Raw genomic sequence first — 22,388 nt, forward strand, 5'->3', positions numbered from 1 at the left:
ATGATTGCTATCCTGATCTTGTTGGTTATGCCGATGCTGGGTATTTATCTGACCTACACAAGGCTCGATCTTAAACAGACTATGTGTTTACATGTGGAGGTACTGCAATATCTTGGCGATCGACTAAGCAATTAATCATGGATATTTCACCTAATCATACTGAGATAATTGCTATTCATGAAACAAGTCGAGAATGTGTATGGTTGAGGTCTATTGTAACAACCCGACTGGTCATTTTGATATCTAGCGCGTTGTTTAGTAGTTTGAGACCATGAGCAACTTCACTTCAGGTATTATGACTTATACGCGTAGTCGGAATTGAGATTCAGGGAGTTCGGAGTTGAGTTGGAAAGAGAATTCTCATTTTGGAAGCTTAAATTTGGATGAAAATGACTAAGGGTTGATTTTGAGTAAATGACCTCGGAATCAGAATTTGAAGATTCCAGCAGGTTCGTATGATGATTTCGGACTTGGGCGTATGTTCAGATCGGGTTTTGGATGATCCGTGAGCGTTTCGGCGCCTATTGTAGAAGTTAGCGATGGAGGTGAATTTTATGTTATCGATGTCCATTTGGGATTCTGAGTCAGGGAATAGCTCCGTATGGTGATTCTGGTGTTGGGAGCAGGTCCGAAAGTGGACTTAGAGGTCCGTAGGTCATTTTGGAGACATTTGGCTAAAGTTAGAAATTTGAAGGTTTTTGAGAAGTTTCACCGGGAGTGGACCTTTTGTTATCGGGGTAGGTTTTCCATTCCGGAAGTTTGAGTAGGTCCGCAATGTCAAATATGTCTTGTGTGCAAAATTAGAGGTCAATCGTACGAGATTTGATAGATTTCGGCATTGAATGTAGAAGTTTGAAGTTCTAGAGTTCATAAAGCTTGAATTGAGTTGCGATTCGTGACTTCGACATTGTTTGATGTGATTTGAAAGCTCGACTAAGTTCGTAATATGTTTTGGAACTGGTTGGTGTGATTGGATGGGGTCCCGGGGACCCCAGGTGGATTCCGGGTGGTTAACGGATCGAATTTGGAATTTGAAGAAGAGTTGAGGCAGTTGATATCTGGTGTACCCGCACCTGCGAGGTTTTGGCCGCAGGTGCGGAGGGCGCAAAAGTGACATTTAGAGTCACAAATGCGGAGCAGGCCGGCCAGGTGAAGGACCGCAGGTACGGAGCTTTTGGCCGCATCTGCACAAGTGCAGAATCGAAAAATGCCTAGCAGGAGCGGAAGAAGGCGTATAAGCGTAAGGTGTCTCGCACCTGCGAAGCCGCATGTGCGGCTACTTGACTGCATATTCGAACGTCGGGGCTCGGCAGTGTGTTCTTTATAAACGAGGTCTTGGCTCATTTTTACCTCATTTTCTCCATGAGAGCCGTTAACCCCATAGGTGAACTAAATTATTGTGTGCTTCTATTGTGGGGGGTACATACGTACAAGATGACTAGAGTCTGTCCGTAGCTACTAGCTATGCCTACATCTGGGTAGTTTTAGGCTCACATCATGCCTTGTTGATATTATTATTGATTTATGTTTATTGTTTGCCTTGAGAGGGAGCGAGATTGAGTCTGCTTATTAAATGTTTTGAAAGGAGTTGAAATTGAAGAACTTAAGATTTAAAAGGTTTCATTTGAACTTTGTAATTTCAAAAAGAATTGAGGAATAATATAATAGCTGAAGAAATCTAGGTGTAACCGCCTCACATGTATGTTTCGCGAGCGGGGTAATTTCCTAAAAAGGCTACAAGCTGAATTTCCCTTATTTTGAAAAGAATCAAGAAAAAATTATGATTTTAATGTTAAATTTATGTTTGACCGCGTCTCAGGTATGATTCGCAAGCAGAGTAATTCCTTAAATTTACATTTGACCACGTCGCATGTATGATTTGCGAGCGTGGTAATAGATGCATCTATGTTTCGTGCCATTCGACCCTCTAGCAGTGCACAGTTTAAATATTTATTGGATTGGTTCATATGACCTCGGCATGATTTGTGCATGCTTGTATTGCTTGTCTTGAAATTTTAAATAATGATATTGCCTCCTCGGCCTAAGTTAAATTGTTAAATAATGGGAGATAAATTTGGAGATTTCTTAATTATAAAAGAACTTCTTACTTACTTCAAAATATTGAGCTTGCAACCGTTCATATAATCCATACTTAAGTATATCATTTATATCCTATTTATAGCCCATAGTAAGTATCGAAGTCGACCCCTCGTCACTACTTCTTCGGGGTTAGGCGGGATACTTACTGGGTACGCGTTGATTTACGTACTCATACTACACTTGCTGCACATTTTTTTGAAGGTACACATATGTTTAGCAGCTTTGTGGGCGCAGAGGAGCGATTATGGCTGGGACTTAGGTGAGCTGCATTCTATACGACGCTCCGCAGTCAGCAGAGTGTCCTTCAGAGTATTGTATTTTGTTTCCTATCAAAATTCATATTCCGGACAGTTATTGTATTTTATTTTAAATTCCTAGAAAAGGCTCATGCACTTGTGACACCGGGTTCTGGGATGATTATGGGATATTCAGTGTTGAAATTGGAAAACATTATTATTTATTCTGTAAATTCATCTTTTACTAGATAAATTGAAGTAAATTTATGATTTCAAAAAAATATTAAAATGACAATTTATTAACTATTTAGTGTTGGCTTGCCTGACAGTGGTGTCCGACACCATCACGACCTTTAACGAATTTTGGGTCGTGACATAAGCATAATATTGAAAACTATATGTACGGTTAATCTTATGAAACAAAATTTGAAGAAAGATCACTAGAATTATCCCAAAAAATACACGTGTACAAAAACTTCCCTTCTTGATTCTCATCGTGCGATTTGATTTCTTTGAGGCTTATGCCTTCATTTCCTTCCCATTCAATCTTATGCGACGTAAAGCGCTTGCTATCGATTGAGAATTGAGGAATTGTAATGGTACTACAGATGTGGTGCAGGATGTTTCTCCCTGCGTAGTTGTTTGGGCTATTGTCGTCGCCTTGTGGAAGGATATTCTATCATTTTAGCTCAGTAGTTGTACTTCTAAGAGATTTGAGATTATGCACCGATAGCTATGATGCTCTTGAGTTGTTACCGCACAGTATTGATGTGATGGTAGGATGCTTGCCTATGTCTCGGGGCTGTGAATGACTTGAAAGAAGGTTTACTTAGTGCCTAATTTGGAGATTCAGTATTTTTACTTCCGACGAAGGAAAGGAAATCAAACTAAGAATGTTCAGACTTGGGTTGATGGAGTAGCGGGACTCGATATTTTTGAGTGCGGTGGAATCTTTACCTGTGATGTGGCATCATCATCCTTGATTGGTTATAATGTGTTAAGTTCGCCGGTGTTATGATTTTCTTCAATTCGCCTTGGGGCAGAATATTATAAATGGTGTAGAGAAAGCGATTGTCAGAGGTCGTAGTGTGCAACAATTCAGGATCGAATCGGCATTCCCGATATTGATGGCTTGATAAAGATGATTTCCGGAAGGGTTTAAAGTTGGTAGCGATCTATCAGTTCAAGTGCTACAAAGGTAGATTTTGATTTAAGGTAACAACTGGGTAGCGAAGGATGAGGAAGGACATGTTGGAGGTGTCTTGTGGTGGTTAAGTTCCTAGAAGGCCTAGTGTGAGAAACAGAAGTCGAGTAGTTTCTTAAAGGAGAGGGTTTGACCAAAGTGGGAGAGTGGCAAGGTAGCATATGGGTTACGGGGTAGGATAGATACACGTCTTGAGGAAAGTTTTGAGTGATTTGGGATTCATAGTGGACAGTGACTAGGTCTACGAACTTAATTTGGAATATTGGCTGCTATATTGAGGAAGATTAGGTATGACAGGAGGGAGTTGCTTGATATGAAGAAGGATACAACATGACTTTGGATTGGAATGTATTGTCGCACCTTTAGTTGACTTGGATGTCGTTTAGTCATCGGCTTTTTCATGTAATACTATATTATGTCGTGTGAGTTGTGAAACGGCTTGATAAATTTCACATGTGATGAGGTTCCGCATAGCAATGATGTTACGTGAGCAGGATGGCTCTCGGGATTCAGATCATATATCGCACCTTAGTTGTGCTTGACTTTCGCAGCGTATGGCACTATCAGTCTCCCCAGGGATGGTTATATGCACTTAGCGTGCTTGTGGCTGATATTCGGGTATTTTTTAATAATGCGCATTCTATCTCGGTAAGCATCTCCTTATATAGATTTTATGTGTGGATCGGGTGGCACGCTGCCACAAGCATGTTGTTTAGATCGGGTTGCGTGCCGCAACAGTGTGATGTTAAGTACAGTTCCCTATATTTTATTTTGTGTGTTTTGTGTCCCATTTTCTGAGGAAGGTTCATGACACCTTTTTGGTTGTCTAATTAGTTACGTGTGTTGAGTAGTCCCTTCCAGAGTTCATTTTCCTTATGTATCACGTCGAGTTTGTAGTTTATTGGCACATTGTGGCATCACCTGAGACTTTTGGCAGCGTCTGAGGTGGCTTATTGCCTGAACAACTTATGCTGGGTGAGACGAGATTATTGGATCCAGGATCAGTGCGATTGGCTTATATGAAGTATAGTAAAGAGCAAATACCATTATTTGGTTATAATGGGGTGATGATTCTAGTCAGGAGGAGAGATTCAATGATTTGTTGATTCGGCAGTTAGTTATAAATTTCTACACATCTCTTCCGTCGTGGAGGTATTGCAAGAGTTGGAACCAGACTTATATATGTCATGAGGTACATGGTGAGCAACAAATTCGGAGAATGTCGACTATTATGATTAGAGAATGTTATTATGGTTATGTAAATGCTACGGTGCATGGTGTGAATTCAGCAAAGGTATGCAGTCATGTTCTGGTACATCGTGTGGTGATTGATACAGTGTTCGTATGTTGGAAGTAGGCTTGGCAGAGAATTCTGAATGTTGGAACTGGTCTCTAAGGCTTATTTGCCTAAATAAAAGAGAATATCTTTAGATTTGATCGAGCTAATGTGCTCAACTGAGTTGTTGTAGCACGGGTAGGTGCACGAGGTGTTAAATAGTGATTTCGAACAACTCCAACGCAGTTCTTAGCACGTTCGAGGACGAACGTATGTTTAAGTGAGAGAGAATGTAACGACCCGACTGGTCGTTTTGAGCTCTAGCGCATCGTTCAGCAGTTTGAGGCCATAAGCAACTTCACTTCAGGTATTATGACTTGTACGCGTAGTCGGAATTGAGATTCAGGGAGTTCGGAGTTGAGTTGGAAAGAGAATTCTCATTTTAGAAGCTTAAAGTTGGAAGAATATGACTAAGGGTTGATTTTGAGTAATCGACCTTGGAATCGGGATTTGAAAGTTCCAGCATGTTCATATGATGATTTAGGACTTGGACGTATGTTCGAATTGAGTTTTGGATGAACCGGGAGCGTTTCAGTGCATATTGTGGAAGTTAGCACTTTGGAAGAATTTCATGAATTTGGGGTGGAGGTGAATTTTATGTTATAGATGTCCGTTTGGGATTATGAGTCTGGGAATAGCTCCGTATGGTGATTCTGGTGTTGGGAGCGTGTCCGGAAGTGGATTTGGAGGTCCGTAGGTCTTTTTGAGTCATTTGGCTAAAGTTAGAAATTTGAAGGTTTTTGAGAACTTTGACCGGGAGTGGACCTAAAGTTAGAAATCAATCGGATGTGATTTGATAGGTTTCGGCATCGAATGTAGAAGTTTGAAGTTCTAGAGTTCATAAAGCTTGAATTGAGTTGCGATTCGTGATTTCAACGCTGTTTGATGAGATTTGAAGGCTCGACTAAGTATGTAAAGTGTTTTGGAACTGGTTGGTGTGATTGGATGGGGTCCCGAGGTCCCCGGATGGATTCCGGGTGGTTAACCGATCGAATTTGGAATTTGAAGAAGAGTTGAGGCAGCTGATATCTGGTGTACCCTCACCTACGAGGTTTTGGCCGCAGGTGCGGAGGGCGCAAAAGCGACATTTGGAGTCGCAGATGCGGCGCAGGCCGGCCAGGTGAGGGACCGCAGGTGCGGAGCTTCGCAAGAGCGGAAGAAGGCGCAGAAGCATAAGGTGTCTCGCACCTGGGAAGCCATAGGTGTGACTACTTGACCGCAGGTGCGAACGTCGGGGCTCGGCAGTGTGTTCTTTAAAAACGAGAGCTTGGCTCATTTTCACCTCATTTTCTCTATGAGAGCCGGTCTTGGAGCTCGTTTGGAGCTCATTCTTCGTCATCAATGCCAAGGTAAGTGATTCTCACTCATTATAAGTTAAATACATGGTTTGTATAAGGATTTAAACATGGAAATTAGTATAAATTGTGGGGTTTTGGTAGAAAACCTAAAATTTGGTATTTTTGATTTTGACCACGACATTGGGCATGGAATTGAGAATAAACTTTATATTTGAGTTCATGAGGTTATGGGTAAAGTTTATCTTCGAAATTTTTTGAAATCCGGGCCTGTGGGCCTGACGGTGATCTTTATCGACTTTTCATATTATAAATTGGACTATATTGAGTATTTGAGTATATATTAATGGGTTTGCATAATTATCGGCTAGTTTTGGAGCGTTGTGCATCGATTCAAGTTATTTGAAGGGCTCGGAAGCCGGTTTTGGAACTACGGAGCGAGGTAAGTCTCCTTTCTAACCTTGTAAGGGGGAATTAAACCCATATGTGAACTAAATTATTGTGTGCTTCTATTTGTGGGGGCTACGTATGCACGAGGTGACGAGAGTCCATCCGTAATTTCTAGCTATGCCTACGTCCGGGTAGTTTTAGGTTCACATCATGCCTTGTTGATATTGTTATTGATTTATGTTTATTGTTTGCCTTGAGAGGGAGCGATATTGAGTCTGCTTATTAAATGTTTTGAAAGGAGTTGAAATTGAAGAACTTAAGATTTAAAAGGTTTCATTTGAACTTCGTAATTTCGAAAAGAATTGAGGAATAATATAATAGCTGAAGAAATCTATGTATAACCGCGTCGCATGTATGTTTCGCGAGCGGGGTAATTTTCTTAAAAAGCTACAAGCTGAATTTCCCTTATTTTGAAAAGAATCAAGAAAACGATATGATTTTAATGTTAAATTTATGTTTGACCGCGTTGCAGGTATGATTCGCAAGCGGGGTAATTCCTTAAATTTACATTTGACCGCGTCGCATGTATGATTCACGAGCATGGTAATAGATGCATCTATGGTCCACACCATTCGACCATCTGGCAGTGCACAGTTTATATATTTGTTGGATCGGGCCGTACGACCACAGCATGATTTGCGCATGCTTGTATTGCTTGCCTTGAAATTTATAAATAATGATATTGCCTCCTCGGCCTAAGTTAAATTGTTAAATAATGGGAGATAAATTTGGAGATTTCTTAATTATAAAAGAACTGCTTACTTACTTCAAAATATTGAGCTTGCAACCGTTCATATAATCCATACTTAAGTATATCATTGATATCCTATTTATAGCCCATAGTAAGTATCGAAGTCGACCCATCGTCACTACTTTTTCGGAGTTAGGCGGGATACTTATTGGGTATGCGTTAATTTACGTACTCGTACTACACTACATTTGTTTGAAGGTACACATATGTTTAGCGGCCTTGTGGGTGCAGAGGAGCAATTATGGCGGGGACTTAGGTGAGCTGCATTCTATACGATGCTCCGCAGTCAGTAGAGTCTCCTTCAGAGTATTGTATTTTCTTTCCTGTCCAAATTCGTATTCCGGACAGTTATTGTATTTTATTTTAAATTCCTAGAAAAGGCTCATGCACTTGTGACACCGGGTTCTGGGATGATTATGGGATATTCGGTGTTGAAATTGAAAAACATTGTTATTTATTCTATAAATTCATCTTTTACTAGATAAATTGAAGTAAATTTACGATTTCAAAAAAATATTAAAATGAGAATTTAATTAACTATTTAGTGTTGGCTTGCCTGGTAGTGGTGTCTGGCGCCATCACGACCTTTAATGGATTTTGGGTCGTGACATCTATAATACATCTTATTAGAGACAAATATGGTTTGAAGTGTGACAAACTACCCTCAATTTTGTATGAAGACAATGCAACATGCATAGCCCAATTGAAGGGCGGATTCATAAAATGATATAGGACAAAGAACATTTTACCAAAGTTATTTTTCACACATGATCTTCAAAAGAATGGTGATATCAATGTGTAATAGATTCGTTCAAGTGATAATATGGCTGATTTGTTCACCAAATCTCTACCGACATCAACCTTCAAGAAACTCGTGTACAAGATTGGGATGCGAAGGCTCAAGGATGTGAATTGATGCTCTAATCAGGGAGATTTAATACGTGTTGTACTCTTTTTTTCTTACAAGGTTTTGTCCCACTGGGTTTTCCTTGAAGGTTTGTAACGAGGCAACCAAAAGGCGTATTTATAAACATGTATACTCTTTTTCCTTCCCTAGAATTTTTTAGAGGGTTTTTCCTAATAAGGTTTTAATGAGGCACATTATCTATAGACATCCAAGGGGGAGTGCTATAAGAAAAATCAAATTATGGTGGTTCGATGGATATCTACTATTCCTGCATGATCTTCATCTCAAATTCTTAATGACATATTCAATGACATATTTTTCTTCACTTTTCATGCCTATATAAAGGCCTTGTAATAGATAGAAAAATACACACAATTGAAGAAGAAATAAGAATCTCTCCTCTCTTTCTCTCTATATCTCTTAGCTTTTTTTTTTCTTGTTTTATATTGTTACTTTGAGCTATATTTCATAACAACTCCAAAGTATTGATTGAGAATTTTGTGAGAATATTAAAAACTTGAAGTTTTGTAAATTTCTCTTTTACGATTTTTCTTGAAATAATTCTCTAGAGTTAATTTTGTATATTTAGTAATATCTTCTATGTCTTGATGAATTAGGTTCTCAAATAAATTGTACAGCCTTTAATAATTCAAGAATTCTAATACGATGAGTCAAAATGCTGGATTATTTAGTGTATTCTTTTGTTATTAAGAGTTTGATATATTGTATTAGAAGAGTTATAATCTAAAACATTTTTTTATAGAACTATAAAATTTTGTTTCTTATAAAACTCATCAATTGTAGGGGAGAATTGGTTTTATAGTCCTTTACATATTTATTTTAAGGTTTATAATTATTTTTACAAAAAATCTAAAAATAATACATACAACAACAACAACAACAACAACAACAATAACAACCCAGTAGAATTCCACTAATGGGGTCTGAGGAGGGTAATGTGTACGCAGACCTTACTCCTACCCCAAAGGAGTAGAAAAAATAATACATAAGAGATATGAAAAGATCATTGTAAGTGGCACAAGAGATCATTCCTTCTTTGTCATCTTGAAGAACAATGCTTGGGTATATATCTTGACTCAATAAAGAGTGTAATAATGCGAGTTATGTTATAAATAGAATTATATTTAAGGTGAATGTCTATATTTTAGAGAAATTTTAGGAATTTTACTTGGTGGCTAAGTCACTCTTTCCCTATAAATAGAGGGGTCCTATTCCATTGTAATTCATCCCAAATCAATAAGAATTCTCTCTCTCTCTCTCTCTCTCTCTCTCTCTCTCTCTCTCTCTCTCTCTCTCTCTCTCTCTCTCTCTCTCTCTCTCTCTCTCTCTCTCTCTCTCTCTCTCTCTCTCTCTCTCTCTACTTTTTCCTACAATACTCTTTTCTTCTTTTATTATTTTATAACACGTTATCAGCACGGGACTCTAACTAATTGAGTAGAGACTAAAATGATGAACCATTGGGTTTTGGATTTTCTCTCTAAGCCGTTGGATCGAGAGACTAATCAACAGTTTAGATGTATTTGACTCATCATGTCGTGGAAATTCATTCCCCATGGAAATTAATTTGGTGTGATGAGTTGCATTATGTGATGATCGCAACAAATTGACAAATCAAGAATTTTCAAATTCGACGGATGAGAAATGTTTGATCAATTGCTTTTGTGCTAATTGCACTAAGTTTGGAAACAGAATTAAATTCTGGATTTAAGGGAAGTATTTTACTTTATTTTTCTCTTTTAAATTCTTGAAATTCTATAATTTTATTTTAAATACAAGCAAAGATAATAAATTTTGATTATAACTCTATTGGAGTTTATAAAAAATTATAACCACCCGAAGTGGTAAAAATTTTATGCCATGATCAAATCATATATGATTATGAGCACAAGAAGGGGAAATTTGTCCCATTGAATTTGCTTCATTTTCATTCCCTTAAGAGAATATGATAGCAGTATGTGATACGTCTGAAAGAAAACAGAATTATTACCATAAAGATATCAATGGATGTGGACGTGGCAATAGAAGAAATTATAATCGTCATCATTGTGATAATGAGAATAATAAGGATTCTCAAAATAATCCTTCACTCTGTGAAAGTAATATTTGTCATCGATTTGACATGAGATTTTGTAAAGCACATATAGATGATTATGGTCCATTCATGATGTGAATGTGATAACATCTGATTTATGAATACATATTCAATCTTGGAAGAATATGAACGTGCTAGTGGTAGTGGATATACCACACTAATCTCTAGAAAAAGGTTTGAGATAAAATAAGAAAATAATTTCATTATTATGGTATGAATGCTCATTGATCACGTACCTATTATGATTATGCTAAAATATTATGGCAGTGTGATTATTACAGGGCAAAAGTAATAGAAGAAACATATCTTGCCTATAATGATTTTGACCATGACCATAATGGTATAACTTTCTCCTTGAAAGAGATATTAGCGACATGGATATTCATAAATATGTGATAGTACAAAATTAATTGAAAGCTCTAAAAGATCCAATTATACTACTTTGGATAAATAAAATTGATTATCAATAAGGCATTGTGTTGTAGTAAGTCTCAAAGAAACTTATTGAGTTTCTAAAGTATTCGCGAAAGCGGTTGGTAATATTGAGACTATAAATAATGAAGATTAATATCTTTATATTACTATAACTGTAGTGGGGTAATATGTATATATGAATACTACCTGCTTTATTGCCTGATTTGTATTACACAAATAAAAAATATGGCGAAATTACATGACACATTAAACTGGATGTTTATTGATATAAAACCCATGTCGCAGTAAACTAGAAGTTTAGTTTACAATTGCGCATGTCATGATGTAAACCTGAAGTTTACTAATACAAATAATATTATCAAGCATGGCCCATTGAGCAATCTTGATTTGGATGCGCAAAATAAATGAGAATTAACATGGGTAAGTATTGAAGAAGATTATTTATGAATTCTGTTGTTTTGCTTGTTCTCGCAATTATTATACCAACTAAAATTGGGATTGAATCCCTTGAATTCTGAAATTTATCAAAGGTTAATATGGGCCCATTCACCTGCCACGTATACCACATAAGATGCATCTCTGAGATTGTTACATGTGCGATTATTATTAACCTGTAACCTGGTGTTTGCGAGGTAATTACTCAATAATTTAATTTAGAGCATAATTTCCAGATTCTCTATTCAAGATAGTTCATCTTGATAAGTTGGTTTACATCACAGTTGGTTTAGCAAAATGATTTATTGAGTGCCTCCACTTAATAGCTAAACTATTGCTTATGAGAACAAAGTTATCTATATCAATCTGATATAGGTTATACACGAAAGTATATTATATTCTCCTCTCACAAGTGGTTCAGGGTCAGGAACCAAATAATTCTATCTTATTATTATTGATGTGCGGTGTATACGTTGATTAACACCATAACACACAAAGATGGGTTCCCAAAATTTAGGAAGAAAGTTAGTTTTTCTAACATGAGGGGGAGAGATGATAAACAAATGAGAAAAAGTTACGCGGAATGAATTATCATTTTTATATATAGATACTCGAATAAGATAATATGAATTTGAAGTTCATAAAAAGATAATTCATCTGCAATATATTGCAAAGCATGCTAAACGCATTTGTTGACCCAAAGAAAGTAACTATATTCTCACTACAAATGCTCCTATTAGAATAAGTCCTAGAAGGACAAAATCTATGGTACGCTTAAAGCGTATACACAAACTAATTTCAAGTAAAATTCTTGATAAAGGAGATGAGCAAATGATCAAAATAATCATAATAAAGTGACGAGTGATTTAGAAGATCACATGACATAATACTTCATAAATCCTCAAGAGAGGTTCAGATACCTGAAAATATGAATGAAGAGATCTCTATGTCATGCCTTTATGAAAAAGAAGATTGTTGGAACCGATATGAAATGTTCGTCGATTACGTCTATGGTAACGTTAAATATATATGAGGATCTTAAGTCTGAAGAAATAATTCAAGTAGAATTAGTTTCATATGAAAGATATATAGTTTTGGACATGTAGTTCAAACACCTGAAAGTATGAAGTCAAAAGAATGTGTAATCACTTTTATCTATCTTATATGTCTGGCATGACATGAATACTTGATATAAATCTAAAGTCTATTTATATGGCTTATTTGACTATACTTATATGACAATCCCCGAATGATTTAAATTTCTTAAACATATACAATTCTTGATCTTGAAGTACCACATCCTTAGTAATTTGTGTACAAATGTATATTGCTATAACTATAAGCATGATAATGTGATAGCAAAATTTTTGCCTCTATGAAGATATTGAAAAAGTCATTCCATGACATTATACGAAGATATTACATATCTATCAAGAATGATAATTTCAAGGTGCAACATATTCATACAAGTTAATATGACTGATTTATTTATCAAATCTCTACCAACGATCTTTTGAAGATGGTGTAAAAGATTGGAATGTGAAGGCTCAAGGATGTGAATTGGTACTCTCATCAGAGGGAGTTAATACGCGTTGTACTCTTTTTCCCTTACAACGTTTTGTCCTACTGGGTTTTCCTTGCAAGGTTTTTAACGACGCAACCAAAAGGCGTATTTCTAAACATGTGTACTCTTTTTCCTTATCTACAATTTTTTTCCCACTGGGTTTTATTTTAGTTGAGGTTATAACGAGGCACATTATCTATTGAATAGACATTCAAGGGAAGTGTTATAAATAGAATTATATTTAAGGTGAATGTCTATATTCTAGAGAGATTTTAGGAATTTTACTTGGTGGCTAAGCCACTCTTTCACTATAAATAGAGGAGTCCTATTCCATTGTAATTCATCCCAAAATCAATAAAAATTCTCTCTCTCTACTTTTCCTTGCAATACTCTTTTCTTCTTTTAATGTTTTATAAAAAGTTATTTTTCTTTGTTTTTTGAATGTGTTCGTTTAGGGTGTGAAATAAAAGATGAGGGGATCGGTTTTCCAGTGATAGACATATATAGAAAGTTTTTTAAATTTTTTGAATATTCTTATTTAACCTCATATCAGTATAAAATAATATATAACTTACTACATAAGTAATATACAAATGTTGCCCATAAGATATACAATAATAGTAACCAAAATGTTAATTATTAATAATACAGAGCTTTGTACTAAGATTATTTTCTTTTTAAGTCAAATTGAACGGCCTCTCAGTATTAATTCGTATTGTAGCTTTGTTAGAATGAAGCTCAGATGAGCTATGGAGGAAAAATGAATAAGAAAATCCTAGAAGGGCTAAGAAGAAGAGAGAGACAAAGAGAAAAGTAAAAAGAGAAAATGACCATCTGCCTTCTTTATTACATTTAGGAGTATTTATATTTACATCAATAAATGGGTATTTACAAGTAATTGGGCCCGGGTCCTATACAATGTCTTATTGGGCCTATTATGTAGAAGGACTATCAGTTTGGGCTCTAACAAGCTTCACCAAAAGTCTTCAGTGTATTCTCATCCTGCAGTTGAGTAGACAACCTTGGTCATAATATCAGCCAATTGATCTGCGCTGGAAACAAAGTGTAAAAAAATAAGTCCAACATGTAGGCATTCACGCACATAATGACAATCAATCTCAATATGCTGTGTGCGCTGGTGAAAGACAGGATTCTTGGCTATATGCAGAGTAGTCTGACTATCACAATATACGGGAAAAAGATTAGAGATTGGCAAGCCAAGGTCACCAAGTAATCTAGTCAACCAAGCTATTTCAGCAGCAACTTTCCTCAGAGCTCTATATTCAGCTTCGGCTGAAGACAAGGCTATAGTAGGTTGTTTCTTGCTCTTCCAAGAAATAGTACTTCCACCAAGAATGATATAATAACCACTGATAGAATTCTGAGAAATAGTGCAATAACTCCAATCAGAATAAGAGAAACCCATAAGAGACAGTTCAGCAGAATTGGAAAGCTAGATACCATGCGTAGGGTCATTCATGAGATACCTCAAAATATGAAGTACAACTAACATGTGGGGAACCTAAGGATATTGAAGAAATTGGCTGAGATGTTGAACAGAGAAAGAGATTTCAGGCCTAGTGTGTTGTAAAAGGTTCAGCTTCCCAATTAGCCTCCTATACATACTAGGATCATAAATAGGCTCCCCCATATCTAAATGAAGCTTGACAGAAGGATCCAGAGGTGTGAAAATATGAGAAAAATATTGGCACTTGAACTCATCTAGGAGATCAGTGGTGTATTTGGATTGAGTCATAAGATAGCCCTGAGAGTGAGAGGAGATTTCCAACCCAAGAAAGTAATAAATTGTGCCTAAATCCTTGATTTTAAACTGGTTGTCCAGAAATAACTTCAAGGAGTCTAACTCAGCAACATCATCCCCAGCTAGCAATATGTCATCAACATAGACAACCATCACAACAAGAGAACCAAAAAATCACTTAGTGAACAAAGAATAGTCACTGAGACTAGAAATGTAGCCCCTAGAGGTCAGGGCTTCAGACAGTTTAGAAAACCACTGTCTGGAAGCCTGCTTAAGGCCATATAACGATTTCTTGAGACTGCAAGCTAAAGGATGAGAGGCAGAAGGAGAAGAGAGATCCAGACTATGAGGAATCTTCATATAAACCTCCTCATGAAGGTCACCATGCAGAAAAACATTATTGACATCTAACAGATAAACAGTCCAGCCTCTTTTAACAGCAAAAATGAGGAGACATTTGATGGTGGTCAATTTAACAACAAGGAAAAAAGTTTCAGTGAAATCTATACCCTATTTTTGAGTATCACCCTAATGACCAACCTTGCCTTGTACCTCTCAATGGAACCAGCTGCCCTTTGTTTAATCTTGTAAACACACATACAATAAATAGCCTTTTCTGTTTAATCTTGTAAACCCACTTACAAGGAATAACCATTTTATGTGGAGGGAGTGGAACAATGCCCCAAGTCTAATTGGACTCAAGAATTTGAAATTCCTATAGCATGGCCTCTTGCCAAACAGGATGTGAAGCTGCCTGCTGGTAGAACTGAGGCTCATGCATATACAACTCAGTCTGGGACACCTTAGAAAGGTCAGTGACGAGAACATTGGGTAGAACAGAAGTACATATGTAATCTTTGAGATAAGAAGGCTGAGTGATAACCCTAGTAGATTTCCTGACAGCTTGAATAGGTACAGTAGGTAAGAGAGGACTTGGTGAAGGTTTGGAACAGTTGTTAGGGGGAGAACTGAGAAGACTGGAAGAAGGTGGAGAAGAAGATGCATGTGCAGAAGGAATGTCCACAAAAGGTTGCGGAGGAGAGGCAGGAACAGTATGGTTGGAAGAGTGAAAGGGGAAGACATGTTCATGGAACACAACATCCCTAGAGTAAAAAATAGAAGAGGTGGAAAGATTTAGAAGCTTGTAACCCTTTTTACCACAAGGTTAACCTAGGAAGAGACTAGGAATTTCCCTAGATTGAAACTTGTCTGTGCCTATTCTGGGAGAAATGGCAAGACACAAGCAACCAAACGACCTTAAGTGAGCATAAAGAGGTTGGTGACCATGCAATTTTTCAAAATGAGGGAGGTTGTTTAAAATGGCTAAAGGCATTCTATTAATAAGGTAGGTGGCAGTCAATACACAGTCTCCCTAACATTTGAGAGGTAGTTTAGATTGAAAGAGAAGGGCCCTAGATATTTCTAGGAGATATTTGTGTTTCTTTTTCACAACCCCATTCTGTTGTGGAGTATGAGGAATGATGGTCTGATGCAAAATTTACTGGTTAGCAAAGAAAGAAGCAGCTTCATGACTGCAACTAAGTTCATAAGCATTATCAGATCTGAAAGTTTGAACTGAAGAATTAGAATGTACTGTAACCATAGAAGTGAAAGCTTTAAGGATAGGAAGTGCATTGCTTTTACAAGATAACAAATGAGTCCATGTGGCTTTGCTGTAATCATCAACTAAGGTTAAAAAATATCTGAAACCATTGTAAGTTTTTAAGTTATAACTTCCCCCCCCCATACATCAATATGTACTAGTTGAAATGGGGCAGTTGAATGAATTTGACTATCAGAGAAAGACAACCTTTGCTGCCTTACCATTGGGCAAATTGAACAAATAAAAGATTGCTTGGAAGAGACTTTATCAGATATTAAAGGAATAAACTTCATTCTATGAAAAGTCATATGACCCAATCTTTGATGTCAAAATAAATCCATTTTATTTATAATAGGTGCATAATCATATGGAATAGTATTTATAGAGGGAATGGACTCAGACTTTTTACATGACACATAACTAGAAAAAGAAAACAAAGCTGGATTAGGGAACAAATCAGCATTAGGATGAAGATAGTACAACCTTCCAGCAGCCTTGCCAATTACCAGTGGCCTCTTCAGAGAAGGGCCATGTAAAGAACAATTGAACTTGGTAAGAATAGCTATACAACCCAATTGGGAAATTAACTGATGTATGGAAATCAGATTGAAGTGGAAAGATGGTACAAAAAGGACATTAAGTAAGGTTATATCATGTCTAAGGTGTAAAGAACCAGTTGACATTACCTTAACTTTATATCCATTAGGTAAGGTAACAAAAAAAGGTTTAGGTAAGGGTACAAGGTTGTGAAGTAAGTGTTTATGTAGATTCATGTGGTTTGTTTCCCCTGAATCTAATATTCAAGGATTTTTTTCTAACTGAGAAGTTGCACATATAAGAGAGTTATCAGAATCAACATCATAAGTAGTAAACAAACTTGCAAAGTGTGCAAAGCCAGAGTTTTCAGCAGGAAAAGTCTCAGAACTAATACAAAGAGATATTTGAACTTGTTGGAATAAAGTCATCAGGCGATGATATTGTTCCTTTGTGAACCCATGAGGAAAACTGTCAGATTATTGAGATGTAGGAGCACTTGGCAGACCATGAGGAATGTCAGTTTGAACATAGGAGGCTGAATTCTTATTTTTAGTAAACTTGAAGTCTGCAGGGAACCCATGTAACCTGTAGCACGTGTCCACTCTATGACTAGGCTTCTTACAATACTTGCAAGAAATTAAAGGCATATTCTTCCTAGAGTCAAAATTGACCTTTTGTGTGAAAGTTCTATTGGCAGTGGCAGGAGTTGAAGAAATAGAGAAAGAAGCAAAATCAGTTGAGAAGTTTGGAATAGTAGATGGAGTTTTCCTTTGATTTTCATCCTGTTGTAGGAGAGAATAAGCCTTGCTAATAGGTGGCAGGGGATTCATGGGCATTATTGCACTTTTCACAATTGAGTAGGAGTCATTAAGACCATTTAAGAATTGGAAAAGTTATTGATCTTCTATAAACTTGGGAAGGGTTCCACAAGAGCATATGGGCCCTACATATGAGGAGTTTAACTCATCCCAAAGACTTCTAAATTTGGTGAAATATGTGGCAATAACTGAAGACTCCTGAATAGTACCACTTATTTCTCTCTGAATCTAGAGATATTTGGATCTATTTGATTGTCCAAACCTCTCATTGATATCAGAACAAATTTCCTTGGCAGTTCTAAAGCACATAACACTGGTAGCAATATCTTGAGATATAGAATTAGTGATCCAGGCTTTCACCATATCATTGCATCTCTCCCAGTAAGGGCAATAAGGTAAATTAGAGCTAAGTTGATTGATTCTACCCTCTAAAAGCCCTAATTTATTTTCGGTTGAAAGAGAAGTGAGCATACTACTCCTCCAAAGCACAAAACCATGTCCATCAAATGGCACAGGTACCAATTGGCTACCAGAACTATTAGAGGGATGGACATAGAAGAGATGAGAGGGATCGAGTGTAAAAGATGCAAATCTGTCAGGTGTAGAAACCGAACTATCACCAGTACTACCCATAGCATAGACTAATTAGAGACGACTAACAACAAAGGAAATTCTTATTCATACAATTTGAGAATAGCTAAAAAATAACGACATGCAAATACGGAACTCACACGATTTAAACCTTAAGATATATCAAAATAATCCTCAAGTGTGTAGATTAGAGTGATATTACCAACCTTCCTCTGAAAACCCCGAAGAAGTAAGGCCTTGCATGTAGCGCAGAAACCCTAGCTTGAATGGAACGGAAATTTCTGTTGAATTTTTCACAAACCTGTCACTTCTCATCAATACGAGTATAGTAGGAGACGATTTGAGCAACCCTAAACCTTTTCGACCACAGATGAAAACCCCAACGGAATCTCCGATTTTAACCATAAATCGTTTTTGATGGAATCTCTGAGCAAATCTCCATTGAAAATGAAGCTTATGATGCAGAGAATCAGAATTTCCGCTCTGATACCATGTTAGGATGAAGCTCAGGCGAGCTATGGAGGAAAAATGAATAAGAAAATCCTAGAAGGGTCGAGAAGAAGAGAGAGACACAAAGAAAAGTAAAAAGAGAAAATGACCATCTACCTTCTTTATTTCATTTAGGAGTATTTATATTTACATCAATAAATGTTATTTACAAGTAATTGGGTCCGAGTCCTATATAATATCTATTGGGCCTATTATGTAGAAGGACTATCAGTTTGGGCTCTAACAAGCTTCACCAAAAGTCTTCAGTGTATTCTCATCCTAGCCCCTGTTAATTTAAAGGAAAATCTCTTATTAGTCTCACAAGCAATTGGATTTCGATTCTTTTGCAAATAGGTATACTGGACTCTAGGTAAATTATGAAGGAAAAAAAAAACAAATTTCGTATGATGTTCAAAATTTGTTGTCAAACTTCATTTAGAAAATCTAATTTAGTATTAAGTTGATTTGCAGGTACCCTGAAGATCCAAAGTAGATGATCACATGTTGCAGCCTCCACTGTCTACCAACTTCATGTTTTCTACAAAGAGAAAGACTTATTTCAGTCATTCTTCTGTTCCCTTTCCAATGCAGGATGACATTTCTAGGAGGAGTAGATTAATAGACTTCCAAGAAATTGATAAGTAAGACAGATGTATCTGATAAGTAACAAAACACTTTCCTTTACAGTATCTGTTAGTATATAACTTATGTAGAATAACTTGTTCAGATCTTGTGGAGAATAATTAACTTGAAGTTCATGCGGTGGACTAAACATAAATAGCTTAACTGGAGAGTGAACACAAGTTAGTGATATTGCGAGCATGTAACACTGCAGAATCACTGAAAAAGTAACACTATTTGCTTAACTGCTTCAATCATCGCAAAGTTCAAGCCTAAACAAGTACATGGTAGTCATGTTGAGCTGCTAATGGTGAAATATAAAGCTGAACTTTCTTGTCAACCTTACTTTTGATGGAAGGTAGCGGAGGGTATAATCTTAAAGATACTTCAAAGCATCATATTGATCTACATTTAGAGAAAGAAAAAGGTGAATTCTTTGAGTAATTGTCTCATGTCCGAAACAGAAAAGACCTGCAGTCATCAATTATATCTTCTACAGATTCTTAGCAAGTTCAGTTATGGTCTCAGAATGACTAGGATATATCGCCAGTTAATCTGAGTGTTGTTTATGCAAATTTGTGACAGTGATTAGCAGGAAATCCATATGCTAGAGGTAGAACGGGCCTGACCTTTGTGATGTCATTGACAACTGATATAGCATATAATGAATTCAACTCTTAAGCAGTTGATCTTATCAGGTAGATAAAGCTGATTATTGATCACTTGGTGTTGATTTTATCCTAAAACAAGGAGTCTATTCAACTTAACTTGATAAGTAAAACCAAAACAACAAACTAAAGAACCTTAGATCTCATCGTTTTGGCAAAACCATAAGAACATAAATTGTAGCCCTGTTCAATGCATAACTCTGAGATACATGCAGTTTTTCATTACTATTGGTTTAGCAACTGCATTCAGAATTCTACCAATTTACTGTCTAATGCATGTTCAAAAGCACTGCAAGATGCACTCGTTATTGCTGCTATATTCGCCGAACTATATAATTTCGAAAACGAAGTGAAAAGGTGCTACGATTCCATATGCATTTCAAGCTACATCATAATCGAATGTAGAAGAAAAGAGGAACTCCATCCATTGATTCCATTCTGTTACTTGAGTGATTGAGTTAAGCAGACATCAACAAGTTTCGGCAATCTTGAATGGTTTGGAGATCTTCAAACTACCAGACCATAAAGATGACCTTGCTGATCAGGTCCATCCATTTAGGTCAACAAGTTTACTTCATACAAACAGTCTAAGCAAGCAATAAAAGGTTGTAATAGCTGTATTAACTGCCCTTTGTGGACTTGTTTTTCTTGTGATCAGTTTCATATTTTTGCAACCTTCAGAAATGAGCATCATTTTACCATTGTGAATATCTTCACTGATACTAAGATAGAACATTATTAATTGTGTGCTCTTGCGATTTTCGAACCTAAAGCAATGTTTCCTGAGCTTGATGACTTTCTTTCTTATTCTCTTTTGGCTTAGTATTCTAATATTGAAGCCATATACCTAGATCATAACAATGTCTTCTACTTTAGATAGATGCATGTTCATTGACGATAATTTCATTCAAGAGAAATCAATCATGGTACTGTCTTTGTGTGTCGCGCTCATACGTACAAGCCAGCAACTTGTTTGATCTTTTCACAAAGGTTTAATTTCTCATCCTCAAAGTTCAAAAACATGCTGTACAATCTTCTTGTTCGCCCCACTTGTTGACAAGGCTCAACCGCTGATTGATGATTGTAACCGGTAGTGTACACCAATTTACCTCTTCATACACAAAACTATCAAAATCAAAGGCAGAAACTCTCTTGAGCAAGTATTCTCAACTTTGGTTTCATCTGTTTAAACTTGGACCTCCACCAAGAGAAAAGGAAAGAAAAAAGAGAGAGAGAGAGATAGCTCTTAAAGACGGTGAATGAGAAATGGAGGAAAAATGAAATATTTGAGTTTCCCTCATTGGCAAAGGGACATTGTCCCATATTGGAGGAAGAAAAGGCTTTTGATGGGTATATATGTAATTGCTCTTTTTCTAGCTCTTAAAGAGTTAAGAAGAAGGCAAGTCTCGCGCCGTCGTCGTCGTCGCTCGCTCGGCTTCGGCTTACCACACTTGGTATGCAGAAATTCACTAGTGAGGAACCTCCAGTGCCTGCTACGGACATGCCGGACAACGAGAAATTTATGATTGTTGAGGCGTGGAAGCAGACAGATTTTCTTTGCAAAGGCTATAACTTAAGCGCTTTAGAGGATGACTTGTACAATGTGTACAGTGCGATGAATACTTCGAAAGAATTATGGGACGCACTTGAGAAGAAGTACAAGACTGAAGATGCATGCTTGAAGAAGTTCGTGGTTGCCAAGTTTCTAGACTATAAAATGATAGACAGTAAAACTGTTGGAACCCAAGTTCAGGAGCTTCAACTTATTTTTCATGACCTTATTGCTGAAGGTATGGTCGTGAATGAAGCATTTCAAGTGGCTGCAATGATTGAAAAATTGCCTCCTTCGTGGAGAGATTTCAAGAACTATCTTAAGCACAAGCGCAAAGAAATGAAGTTGGAAGATCTTGTGATTCGTCTCAAGATTGAGGAAGACAACAAAACAGCCGAGAAGAAGTCTCGTGGAAATTCAACAATCATGGGAGCTAATATCGTTGAGGAGACTGCTCCAAAAAGTAAGAAGAGAAAGAGGTCTTCTGGACAGACTAAGGAGCATAACAAAAAGAAATTCAAGGGCAGCTGCTACAATTGTGAAAAAACCGATCACAAAGCCCCTGATTGTCAACTCCCGAAAAATTATAAGAAGAAGGGACATGCCAACATAGTGGAGAAGAATGATGACATTGATGATCTATGTGCAATGCTTTCGGAATGCAACCTAGTTGGAAATCCGAAGGAGTGGTAGATTAACTCTGGAACCACTCGACATGTTTGTGTTGTCAAGGAAGCATTTGCGACTTACTCTACTGCTGGTCACGAAGAAGAGCTTTCCATAGGAAATACTGCAACAACCAATATTGAAGGTTATGGGAAGATATTCCTGAAGATGACTTCCGGCAAGGTGTTAACGCTCAACAACGTTCTTCATGTTCCTACTATTAGGAAGAATTTAGTTTCTACTTCTTTGCTTGTT

General features: G+C 36.9%; 1 protein-coding gene across 1 annotated transcript; it reads right to left on the reverse strand.

Moving 5' to 3' along the window:
* Window positions 1–17,204: 17,204 nt before the first annotated feature.
* Window positions 17,205–18,179, reverse strand: LOC142164012 (uncharacterized). Its single transcript, XM_075221176.1, has 2 exons — window positions 17,809–18,179; window positions 17,205–17,571 (listed from the first exon to the last, which is right to left on the reverse strand). The coding sequence occupies exons 1-2, from the start codon at window positions 18,177–18,179 to the stop codon at window positions 17,205–17,207; spliced, it is 738 nt and encodes a 245-aa protein (XP_075077277.1).
* Between the last annotated feature and the right edge of the window lie 4,209 nt (window positions 18,180–22,388).

The sequence above is a fragment of the Nicotiana tabacum genome, chromosome 9, assembly GCF_000715075.1.
Source record: "Nicotiana tabacum cultivar K326 chromosome 9, ASM71507v2, whole genome shotgun sequence".
NCBI lineage: Eukaryota > Viridiplantae > Streptophyta > Magnoliopsida > Solanales > Solanaceae > Nicotiana > Nicotiana tabacum.